Source organism: Marmota monax, unplaced genomic scaffold, assembly GCF_021218885.2.
Source record: "Marmota monax isolate L192 unplaced genomic scaffold, Marmota_monax_Labrador192_F-V1.1 WCK01_AAM20220418_F8-fsc00014, whole genome shotgun sequence".
Lineage (NCBI taxonomy): Eukaryota > Metazoa > Chordata > Mammalia > Rodentia > Sciuridae > Marmota > Marmota monax.
The window spans coordinates 28,299,308-28,312,307 of NW_026695222.1; the positions used below are offsets into that span (position 1 = coordinate 28,299,308).

Here is a 13,000-nt window from a genome sequence, read left to right on the forward strand (position 1 = left end):
CAGAGAAATAGCAAAATGTCCCTTTCTAGAAATGTATGTTCCTTTAAGTTGTTTGCTTCCTGAGCAATCAGCTGAAGCCTCTGAGCCCAGGGATGAGGCCCAGCAGTGAAGACCTGCACACCAATTCTGGGTGGTGTGCAAGAGTACTGCACGTGAAACATTTCAGAAACACACCATCTTACTGTAGACACCAGCTAAAAAATGGCTGCATTCTTGTGCCTTCAGCTGGGGAAAAAGTCTATCACCGGGCTAAGCATGCAAAGGAGAAGATAAAAGTTCCCATTTCCCACTTCACCCTCCAATATGACTCCCAATGCCGCATGGCCCACACATAATTGAAATATCAGCACTGTGTACGAAGGATCCCGTAGTTCAGCCTGCAAACTCCAGGGTCTTGGTAGCACCGGCATGAGTGCCTTGGAATTTGGTTTAACTCATGAGCAAGTTCACTGCAGCTAAAGAAAGCTGCCCCTTTCTGACACTTGCACACTCATTGCTTGTGTTAGAGATTCAGAAAGTCAAAAATCAAAACCACTTCACATCCCCACTCCCCTAACGTAAGAACAGATATTAAAGTGCTTAATTTCCCATGTTTCTGCTTGGAGATCCACAACTTATCAAAGGTGGTATTAAGGGGTCTTATTATCTAGGGCAGGTGCAGCGGGTGACACCGACAGTCTGCATTAATCAAGCCTGCCACTTCCGTTTGTGAATAAAGCTTTACCAGAGCAGCCACGCCTGCCTGCCTATGCACCCTGTGTGGCTGCTTTTGCCTCCAAGGCAGGGGAGACCCTACAATGTACAAAGACCAAAACATTGACACAGACCCTCTGTGGAAAAAGCCTGCTCTTGCTGAAGACAGCCTCTTTTAGGAGGTTCCAGAGTGGGCTCAGGAACCCAACTGCCTAGATTCAAAAGTGAGCCTCACCCTCCACAAGCAGAAGGTCTTGGGTGTAGGAATGAAGACGTTTAGACTTTTTGCTGCTCAGTCTCCACTTCCATAAAAAAAAAAAGATAATAGCTATACTTACTTCATGGAGCCATTGCAGGAATGAAATAAGAAAATACAACTAAAACACTCAGAATTATGCTCAGTGATAAATTAAAAAATTAAGACAAACTAACAGAACTCTCTCTTCTTTCTACGTGTTTTTTTTCCCCCCTAAATGCCCAGAAAGAGCTCCTGGCTTGCAGTTAACTACATGCAGCAACATTTCTCTGCCCACTCATTAGCCTGAGACTTGCTTCAGCAATTTTGACTTCATTAAAATTATAATTATTTCTTTAATTCCATTCCCTTTATCTGCTTCAACTTAATCTCCCTTTTGGCTGCCAAGGCCCTGGGAATCAGAGAGAATGTCTTAGGAGACAGTCTTAGAAAGAAAAAGAAAGGAAGCAACAGACACAGAGAAATGAACGGTGAAGGAATCATCAAGCGCACGTGGCAAACAATTTTTAAGAGATGAAAATGAATTCACCTGGGAGGAGGGGGATACACAGAAATGATATGAAAGGAAGCTAAAGGGATCCCAGGAGGAAGTCACAAAGGTATCCCGTGAGGCCCCTGGCAAGGAACCATGCATACAGCCCTAATCCATTAATCAACAGCTGGCTGAATCCAATCCTCCTTTCCTCAATGTTTCCCAACTCCTGAGAACAACATCCTAAGCAGCCATGTCCTTGGAATCTCAGCTAACTCAGATCCTAGACATCCAGATCCTTGAGCTCAGAAAACTTGGAATTTAGCAGGGCCAAATCTACTGGGATCTAACCGATACTGTTGACTCCATTTCAGGAAATGACGCACTTTTTGGAAGGAACACAAATCACTGTGAACCTTTTTATGGCTCCTTCTTAGGGCTTAGCAAAAGAAAGCTTCCCTAATACTATAGGAAATTGTCTTATGTTGAAAATAATACTGTGGAAGGGCCTAGCCCAGTCTGGCATGAAGAAAGTATTCAACCCATATGAATCTGCCTCCAATGAAGAATGGTTTCTACCCAAGAGTATGAGTTTATTCCTCGACCACTCATTCTACATTTATTCGTCAATCACAAACTATGTGTCAAGGCACAGTTCTAAGGCTGAGGGTTAGGCTTAGGGCAAGTAAGTTTAAAGAATATAATCCCATCCCATGTACTAGTGGGGACACACGTATACATAAACCATATGCACCATTTATGCTAATTTCACATATAATTGGGCACCCTGTATTTTAGCTGGCTACACTCCTGAAACAGGGCAGCAATGAGATGCACAAAGCACCCCAGCTTGCTCATGTAGCTTCCAAGAATGTAATCTCAGGTGCTCACAGACTCAATTCTACCTGGCCCCTCCTCAGTGAGAAAGTGTGGAGGACAGAGTGACTTTCTCTGTTGAAGTCATTGCCACGGGGTCCATTGAGCAGTTATCACTGTGCATTGTAATTGCAACTTTCTCTCCCTGGCATTTACTCCTCTGGGATCAAAGTCCTTGTCCCAGGACCCTGGTCTTTGCATCTCTGCACCTCTGGACTCCCACAGAGCACTAACAGATGCTCGGCACAGACCAGCTTAGTGAGTAAGTGGACAAAAGCATAAATGGTTGAATTTATGTCAAGGGCAATGCAGAGGCCTTGCTCACAGTCCATAAGGAAAGTTTTGTTGTTGTTTTTGTTGTTGTTGTTGTTTTGTTTTGTTTTGTTTCACAGGTGCATGGGAAATGCTGAGGATACAGAGAAAATTGTGTTACCAGAATCCAAAGACCATAGGGGTGAAGAATGATCTTTTTATTTTAAAATGTTTTATGAAGGTACTCCAACAAAATAAAGGCTTTAAAAAGGGTGATGAAAGGAGAGAAACTGTACCTTGTAAACAATAATAAAGGGGTTCTTGGAAGTCTAGTTCTGAACATAGCAGGTGGAGGGTGAGTCCAAACACTGATTTGACAAATGGGTAATACAATCAAATATGATTCCAGTAGTTAACCACAGTATCAGTAACTGAGGTGTAGGGTGTAAACAAATATCAAATAATTAAGAGCCATTTTATTGTCGATACTGACTGCCATACAATTGAAACAGAAGGAAAATCACACAAATCCACAAAAAAGACAGAGGCAGAGAAGAGCAAGGGACAAGGTGTCTACGATAGAAAGTCACTTTGTGGCATTGACTTCTTTCCATCCAGCTGTAAAGAAGGGGGAAGTCGGTATCTATAGAGCATGTTCAATCAGGCTAAGACTTTTTTTTTTTTAATAAAGGAAAAGAAAAGGAAAAGGAAAAAAAATGTATTGTATTGCAGAGTTTCCCGTGACCACACAATGAGCCAGGACACCAGGCTTCTTTCCTTCCTTGTGACTTCCCTTGCCACCATTCTGTGGCCTCCTGCGTGGATCTGTGGCTCACTCATCATAAGTGTGCTAACAATTCTTTGCAGCTACCGTCAGTGCTCAGACCGGTAGGCAGGAAAAGTCTCTGTCCGGTGAAGCTTCAGAGGGCTGGAGACATCTTTTCCAAAAAACAATTGAAAAGCAACAGTTAGGTTTCAAGAAAGTCCAGGGACAAATTAGTAACAAGTTTCTATTTCTAATATAAATAAGTAACATACTCATGACATGGGATTCTTTCCTAGGGCCACTTGTGATATGCAAATAAGTCATGAGACTGTATGATTAGCATATATTTGCATGTAGCCTCTGCATCAGGTTGCGTTCCATCCATCAAAAGTCAATTTCCTCTTTTTCATCTATACCAAACCCTACGCCCAGGATGTTCAGTGGGGGTAAAAGACAAACACAGGACTATGGAAACATTTGCATGGAAACCCAAGCAAAAATAAGAATATATTGCTTAAACTTTTGCTTATATCTCCTTATAAATGTAAAGGAAATGTCTTAAAATCTATTTATCCTTTTTTTATTTCAAGTGTATGTCCCAAACCAAGCAAAGCCAAGAAAATCAAGAAAAATCAGCTCCTGTGTGACATAACACAGCAGTTGCCAAACATTTTCTATAAAAGTCCAGATGCCTGTGGCACAAAGTCAGCCGTTGTTGATATGCAGTGAATGAGCAGACATGTCCCAATAAAACTTTATTGAGGAAAACAGTGGGCAGGATGGGACCACAGGCCTGGTTTGCCAATCCCTGCAGACAGGAGCCCCTGATGTTCTAAACCAAGATGCTCTCCTGCCACCTGCTGGCAGGGGGTTGCCAGAACCAGAGGAATTCAGGCTGCTAGAGGGAGCTCTCAAGAGCAAAATCTGCCGTGGTGTGTGATAACCAACGCAGGAGGCCAGCAAGCACAGGGCATAGTGAGGCAGGGCTGGGGCCAAGGCAGCTCGTCTGCCCATCTACACGCTCAAAGCAGTGTTGTTTAAGCACTGAACCAAGAAAGCAGGTTTATGGTGGCCTGTGGCCCTCAAGCCCTCCATTGTTATTTTATGTTATCACAAACAGCCCTGACTGCTGTCAGACCTCAGTACGGGCACGCTCCAATCTTCCCACCAGAAGCATGAGGTAGGCAGGGAAAGACAGGACCTCTGACTCATTTTCCACTTCTCTAGAATGAGGAGGAACATCTGGTTTGTTCTACAGGCAGGACTACCAGGATCAAAGAAACCACAAGGGACTTCATGAGCTTTAAAGTCCTACTTAAGGGATTCTGAGCACAACAGCAAAACAAAGGGAGACACAAAGGAAACCACAGGTTCAGATATGAGCAAGCCTCAGATCTGAACCAAGAGCAAATGACGTAGCCAGCCGTACAGTCACTGTGCCCATTAACAGTGACCCACCTCACAGCACCCTACGTGACCAGAACTTACTGCTATCTGGAACACATTCTATTCTCTTCCCAGAACACACACACACACACACGCACACACACACTATATTAATGGGAGAGAGTACTAGAAGTCAACAAGCAGGGGTGAACTATTCCAGTTTGATAATGTCCTGGGGGAGCAGCCAGCAAAGAGTGTCAATGCCAAATTCACATCTTGGGTCAAGTGCAAAGCCCTTGGCTGCACCTTTAGCGGAGAGAGTAACAGGCAGCATCCACTTGGGGGGCAAGTCAAAAGGAAAACACTTAACAGCTTCCAGCATAATGGCTAACAATCTTCCTGGCTTGGTGTGAAAGCTGTGGTTAGCTTGAGGACAGGAGATGAACTGATGGACTCTCCTCCCCTGCCCACACTGGCAGGTCACACAGGGTCACAAGCTGGTACTGGCCTGAAGGCCACATCTGGCCCAGGACTTCTCCAGCCTCCACAGACCCAGACTCCCACAAAAGTGAAACTGCTGCCAATATTTAAATGACTGCAGACCCCCCATGAAGCTGACAATTTCCAGGTTGTCTTGGAAAACTGGAAGGCAGTATTGGCCCTGCATTCTACCCAGACAGAGCAGGACCGACTACAGGGGGCTGCAGACTGCAGCCTGTGCCCTTGCCAGCAGCACCAGGGGCCTGCCTCCCCCTCCTGCCCCATCCCACTCTCTGTCTTGCCTGGACTCAGCACGTGCCTATGAGAGCTTGGCTTACTGCCGCCCTTTCCCATGGGCTCAGGTCCTATCCTACAGTTAAGAGACATACGTGAGAGTGTTCGAATTCATATTCATAAAACTGCACTAACTTCTGCAAAGCAGCCACTTGCTCCAAAAATCTATCATCGTCAAAATAAATATGTAATTGGGCTAGACCCAATGCTTTGGAGATATTGAGATCCCAGGGTGCATGACTTCCAATCCAGGCAGAATTTTCTCCCACTAGTAAGATCATGCCATGAAAATTAGCCCTGGACTAGGAACACCAGTGTTCCAATGCCAACCTTCGACCCATGCGCCTCATGAACTTGAGCAAGTACTTGACCTCCACAGGTCTGCATCTCTTCATTCACTGAAATGGAGAGGACAGTCATGCCTTGCCAATGCCAGAGAAGCAAATACGGCCACGTGAAAGATGCCGTTGGAGAGACACACATGTGGCGCCACTCTTTGGTTTCCTATCTGATACATGACAGAGATGCCTATTTCTTCTTGGTTTAGTTTTGAAACAGGTGATGCTGTCTCCCAAGACAACTGCAGAGGAAGGGTTCTGAAGTTACAGGGGCACTGGAGTGTCGTGGCCTAAGGGAAATGATCCTAGGTGGTGAGTGGGAGAAGGTGGTGAGGGTGTGGGAAAGGAGCCCTGCGCTACAGCTGGATACTCCCTGCCTATGTGCAGTGGCCTCAGGCTGCTCTCCTGCGTCCTTTTGTTCTCTATCCATCCCTTACCTTAGGAAATAAAGCTGACAGAGCCATGCTCAGGACCCTCCTGAGCTTCCCCTCTCAGCACAAGCAGCCATCACCCCAGCTGTCTCCTCATGCCCTTTAGGCACCCGCCACACTGTTTCTCCTCTGCTTTTTGAACACTCCCCAGCTCATTTCTGCTTCAGGACTTTTGCATTTACTATTCTCTCCATGGAGAAGGCTTTTCCCTGGCTGTCTCTTCTACACGTAAGGTCTTGGCATAAGTGCTGGGCTTTCAATAGATACCCAACGGAAAGCCTTGTCATTGTCTCCCCGCAAACCAACAACTTGGATTCCCTTTCTATGAATGTTCTCTATAAAGAGCATAATTTTTTTCTTTATCACTATTATATGTATCATATCAGAAACTGAATGTTGGCTTAAGTTGCCTGTGACTCTCCTTTGATTAGAAGGCTCAGGAGAGGAGCAATGCACCTGGCTAGCAGCCCTGCCCACATGTGCCATCTAGCACAGTACACAGCATGAAGGAGATGCCACTAAACCTCTACCCTACAAGTGGGTGAGTGGATGGACTGAAGAACAGAGGCAAAAACCTTAAACCTTAACTCCTGCTAGACAGGTGAACCTGGGCATATCGTTAGCCCTTCAGATTCTCAGTTTCTTGGTAGTAAGTGAGAATCAATTACTCTCCCAGGAAGCTGTTTTGAGATCTAAATAAGATCACCTGTTTTAGGTGCCTGTCCAAAGCCCCATGCACAATGGCTCCTCAGAAAGAACAGCTTTTTAAGAGACACTATCTGGGGCTGGCCTTCCTAAGGGAGAATCTGGGATTTCAGCCCTTCACAGGCAGTATACTAACATGTTGTTTAGATTAAAAGGGGGGGAAAAAGATGAAAATAGACTTTGTGTTCAAATAAATTTGTAGAGCTTCAGTTTAAACAAAATTAAACAGATTGTCTACTTGCAGGATATCTCAGAGGCTTGAAAAGACCTTTTTGTATTCAGAATTTCCAAGAGGATAATTTAACATTTAGCATTTCCCCCCAAAATTCGACCACAGTACTTTTCTTTGGTGAGTGGGAGGGGAGCTGCCTCCCAGGGTCAGCCCTGAACAGAGCACATTTGGAAAACTACTCCTGTTTTACCTAATGCATTTCTAAAAGAATCCTGTGGACAAGGAATTCAACAAAAATTGGCCGAATGCTTCTCTCTCATAAATTTCTCCCAATTTCTATGCTAAAGGTCCTTAATATATTGATTTTTGTATCTGCCTACCACAGAAGAGAATTTTTATCTAAAAATTGTAAAGTGGAATGGGAGAGAAAAGGAAGGCAAATTAGATGTCTTCATGTATGTGGCACAGGTGGGAACCTCTCCCCACCAGAGTAAGAAACAGACCAGCAGGTGGCACTCGAGGACTAAATTTGAAAAGGACATTACTTTTTTTCTCAAAAAAAAATTCTCCTGTAAGGGTCTGTATGATTTCTAAATATTGGCCTCCAGCTGTCAAGAAACATCAACTTGAAATCCAAAAGGGTAGGTGACTTGGGCACAGGAATTGAAACCCACAAACATGAGCAAAATAAGAAAATTATGTCTTCATCGTGATACACAGGGCCACCATCATTAATGTCTCCTGATTTAATTTCTTAAGGGGAAAGGTAGAGAAGGAGAAAAAAAGGAAGGGAGGTGGTACAGATACAAACATACACAAACTTTCTCATTTACTTGTCACGTAAGTGACTGACCACCCTTTGACCAACAGGATAATTTAAGATAGGTTGTGAACAGCTCTTAAAACGTCAATAATTATTATTTATCTTACTGCCTATTAGAAAAGCATAACCAGTGGTTATAACAGTGTAAAGTACACTTTTTAAAAATATGTAAATTATTTAAATAAGAAGAGACAGAATAAAATTTAAGTAATAGTCTCAGTGGTACGTATATGACAAAATTATGATGATGGAAATTGAATCTTACAAAACCTTCTGAAATTGCCATAATTGGACCCAATCCCCCTCTGCAGATTGGTCCTATTTGTCATTTACATATCAATTCAGCCATCACTGAGCCACTCAGGATCAACTTCTTCTGCACCTCTACATGCATGCTCACTGCTAGTAACCGGAGTGTGGAGTCTTTTAAAGTCAGAAATATAGATATCCTCTTTGCCTCCTTCACATTACAGCATCTTTCAGCAAATGCTATGGGGGGCCAGGGGGTGTGTGTGGCTGGTCTATGCAAAGCCCAGGGGATATGATGGCAAGGATAAAAGTAGACCAACCCTCCTGCCTTCCTGGGTGTCTCTGCATAAGCCAAGTGATCACTTGATGGAACATGAAATGCAAACTGTGATGAGGGCATCACCTCCATCTCAGGATGCCCATAATCAGAATCAGAGGCTGCACAGTAGTGATAGTAGAGGGGCACTTGCAGCAAGACTGGAGATGAGGAAGAGTTAACTAGGGCAGGGGGAGGAAAGGCTGTCCAGTTTTTAGTGTTCTTTTTACTTCAAAATATAATTTAAAAATCACAATTAGAAGGATAAAGAAAAGCTTAAGTAGAAGGTTTAATTGTTCTGTTGTCCTCCCAATGCATGGGTCTGTACCCGGCTTCAGAGGCCCCTTTTCTGGGAGAGAGCTCATTAGGATTTGCTCCAGTCGTGCAGCTATGGCTCCCTCCAGACTTCCTCCAGGGGTCTGCAGCACTCAGGAGAAGCACCTGGAGGGCTTGCTCAAGCAGAGCTGGCTGAGCCCGGGCTCAGAGCTCCTGACTCAGCAGGTCTGGGGGCGCTGACAGTTGGCATTTCTAGTAAGTTCCTGACCAACACTAATGCTGTCCTTCATCAGTCTTATTTCTCAGAGCCTAGCCCCCAGCCTTGCCGGGCTCTGTGGGATGGGTTCAAAGGGAGGACTGCTCAGCCACACCCCACAACTTGAGATCTAGGATCTCTGAGGCTAAGGGCCCAGGAGCCTGAGAGATACAGCTACCGCGGAAAGACGAGTCCCCCCATCCCCGTCTCCAGGCCCCAATGGGTGGTGCCGTCCCCAACGGGTCTCCTAGTGTGGCTCACCAGGGGTGCCTGGCTGGGCCCCCCCCAAGCTGCCGCCTGTCCGCCCACATCGCCCCGCTTACCCTGCAGGCGGTAGAGCTGGCCCGTGCTGCGCTGCCGCGTGATGTGCTGCCAGTAGGCGCTGCGCGGCAGGGGCACCATGGTGCTCAGAGAGGAGGCCCGCTCGCTCATCTTCACCTGGAGCTGTGGGCAGAGGAGAGAGCGGTGTGTCAGCAGTGCCAAGGCGAAAGGACTGACCATGGGAGGAAGCAGGAGAGCCAGGAGCCGGTGGGCCATGGAGCCAGCCCCTCGGTGGATCGGGGGTTTCCCTGGCCGTGGTGGACAGCTATGTCCTTGCTTGCCCAGATGCACCTGCCCTTCACCCTGCTGGCAACAGAGATGCTCTGCTGGGGACCTTCCCTCCAATTCAGCTCCGTCCTGGTGGGCTGCGCTGGCCACAATTCCAGGACCAGGCCAATAACCCATGTCAGGCCAGCAAGACGGAATCCTCCAAGGCATTAATGAGAACTCTTATGGAGAAGACATAAGAGTCTCAGCAGAGGGGAGCCAATGGTTTATGTCCATTTTGTCCACTGTTCCCTCCCAAGCGTGGGGAGGTTTCCTGGCCCATTGTGGGTGAGCCAGAAATTCGTGCTGAATGGGTAGGAAAGGGCCAGAGTGCAGCCTGTCTTGGAACAATGATGGGAGAAAGTGAGTGAGTGAAAACCACTAGGGAGACAGCCACACCCCAGGGAGACCCGGGTCCATGGAGCCAGAGGCCATCCCAGACCTCCTACCACGTGGCCCTTACTCCCTTTCAGTTCAATCTGCCTTGACCTGGCTGCCCAACCTCTAGCATCAGGAAAAAACCTTGCACGCTTGACCAGGTTCCTTGTCTCTGCTGGTTCACTGTTCAGAAAGGGAAGAAAAGAGAGGATGGACTTCCAGGAGTAGCCAGTGGCCACACCACATCAGGGGAGGTGACCCCACAGGGAGGGAGGTGTCTGAGAGAAGGTGGCCTAGTGGGATAGGTAAAAAAGGGACAGTCATGGGGACAGGCATACGAGAAGAATGGGCATGGGATAGGAAGCAGCTTGGGGTCCCCTCTCCCCAGATCCCCAGTCCTAGACAAGCCATGACACAGTCAATCATGCCACTGCACAGGAAGTGGTTTTTTCACAAAGTTGGATTTCCTGGATGCCCTCGGTCTTAAAAAAAAGATTCCCACCCAGACACACAGGTTTGTGTGGGATGTTCACTAAGGCATGGTTTTCAATCAGTGGCAACAAGTGGTAACCTAAATGCCCCTCAGTCAAGACCTGGGGAATTGCCAGTCCACAATGATGGTTGGCAACTGTTTTACCTGGAGACATAAGATTTACACTGAGGAGAAACACACATATTTTTCCCCGTGAAGGAAGCACGATGAGCACAGACCAACCGTCACACCTGGTCAATGCCATTGCAGCTGCTCCTGTGAAGGGCATTGACACTAAACACCTTCCCAGGGGGTATAGGAGAGCTGGGTACAGTGCATCTGCTTCACCTCGCTGAGCACAGACAGGCATGGGAGAAAGAAGAGGCGACACAGCAGCAATCAATGCCCATTTAAGGTTTTGTTTTCAAAGAAAAGTGCCCCTCTCTACCTGCTTTCAGCAATGGAGGGTTATGTCCACCCTGTAAAGCCAGGATGACCCGAGGCTCATGTTCTGGAGACTCGCACCGGGTCAAGGAAACTCAACTCAAATAAAGATAATAATCATCACTTAAAAGATGATTTTGTTGCTACGTGTTGCATATAGTAAGTTTGCTGGACAATATTCCTGGTCCCATCTTAATATCAATTACCAAAATGTGTCCCTAAGTAGAACTGAAACGCACTCAGTCTCATGGGATACCCTTTCCTAAATATGCACTCTTAAATCAAAAGGCACAAAAGCTAAGTACTAAGCGAGTAGAAAAGTTCAGCAGCTCCTTCTGAATATGTAAAAATCTCCAAAAAAAGAAAAAAGAAGCAACAGTTTTTTGGTGACATCTGGTAACGTTCCACCTCATTTACATGGATTTTAAGAAATATGGTGGGGGGAGGAACTGAATTTAGAGATTCTGACTATTTGATTTCCTAAATATAAAAAGATTAAATTTAATGTAATAACATTCTTAATATAAGGCTAACACTTGGGGAATAGCAGTCACTTCAAATTATTCACTTCTTACTGCAAAACCATTTAGGTGTCCCTGCATGATGGGACTGTATTTTTAGAAACCCTCCTTAAGAGCAAGAATGAGATGGCACCCACACCCTGTTTTATAGAGAACAGTGCAAAGCCTGACTCCCTGGTTCCCCCTCAACCTTTTCAAAGAATATCTAATTTTATAAAAGGAGCATTTTAATTGTCCTCAGAGGAAAAAATGACAAGAAAAGCCTTCCCTTCCAACACTGCAAATATCTCTGAATAATTCTCTAAGCCTGAGAAGGCTCAGGGTGTCACTTGGTGTCAGTCTAGCAGGGAAGTTCCCCGTGTTCCTGAATGCTCACGTCACTCAAACTAGCGAAGAGGGAATGAACGGCACTCATGGTCATCACGGGTGAAAAACCGATCCAGCACCCATTTGAGGAAGAGTCAACACAGGGCAACCTGGAGTATCTGGAAAGAACCGTGACCTTCCTCCTTTAGAAAAACACACACACACACACACACACACACACACACGCTTTCAAATAGTTTGGCTTTTTTTTTTTTTAACAATAGGCATAATACTTTCATAATTAAAAAATAATAAAAATTACCCTGAACCATAAAAATATAGGGGTTTCTATGCCACTATGTGACAATGACATTCCTGAAACATCTCTCATTCACATAATTGTGGGGGAAGTCAGGCTATGGGAAGGCCACTCAAAATGTGAGACCATTTACAGCCAGAGTCACTGTTCCTCTGGAGCATAGCTTGGACAGCCCAGGGAGGCTGCAGGGGATGTTGGTTGAAAATACTGGCTGAAGGAGGCCTGGGTGGTGGAGGAGGAGGGAGGCCTCGTCTGAAAAGGTGAGCGCTGTGGACTGTGGGCACGTGGGCTAGATGGTGCAGGCCATGGAGCATGCTTTGTTAGTTTCCCATCTTCAGCAGCTGCCGCTGGAAAGGCCCTGTCCAGGAGGCAGTTGATGGAGGGCATTTCCCTGTCCAGATTAAGGTGACAGTGGCACGGATGTTAATATGGGCTTCCCTTGCCCAGGAAAAGATCCCGAGGAATCAGCACATCTTCAGCATTACAGCACATCTTTCCCCAATTCATCAACTGTGCTAAGCTCCATGCAGATACAGACACGGTGCTGCACTGGAACAAACTACACACGACAACTGCCCCACACTCCGGCCCCACATATTCCAGCAAACACATGCTCTCAAAATGTATTTTAAAAAAAGGTAAAAATCATAAATCATCCATTTTCTTTCCTCTGAAGGTCAACCGAACAGTTTCATGAAACACTGGAGTTGGAAGAATTTGGGGCGCAAACAGGCCAGTCTCTTGAGTTAATCAGCCAACAAACCAAGTATCTCCTGTCAGACAGCCCAGATCCAGCAACCCCTCCACTCCTGTGCCTCCCCTGGCCTACACCACGCCATTCAGCTGCTCCAACCTCCAAGGGGCACTTTGGCTCTGAAGCCTGAGAGCACCCTCCTCTTTTCACTTCTCACCAAGACTCAGCAATCACCTC

The 13,000-nt window shown here is 46.0% G+C and overlaps 1 protein-coding gene across 1 annotated transcript in view; it reads right to left on the reverse strand.

Annotated features, from left to right (window-relative positions):
* Positions 1 to 2,752: 2,752 nt before the first annotated feature.
* Dok5 (docking protein 5) overlaps positions 2,753 to 13,000 on the reverse strand; it is a 145,573-nt gene continuing 135,325 nt past the window's right edge. Inside the window, exons 7-8 of the mRNA XM_046433906.2 lie at positions 9,365 to 9,485; positions 2,753 to 3,487 (exon numbers count right to left, since the gene is read on the reverse strand). Of these exons, the coding sequence (XP_046289862.1) occupies positions 3,423 to 3,487; positions 9,365 to 9,485 (186 nt within the window). The 3' untranslated portion in view covers positions 2,753 to 3,422. The remainder of the gene's footprint in view (positions 3,488 to 9,364; positions 9,486 to 13,000) is intronic.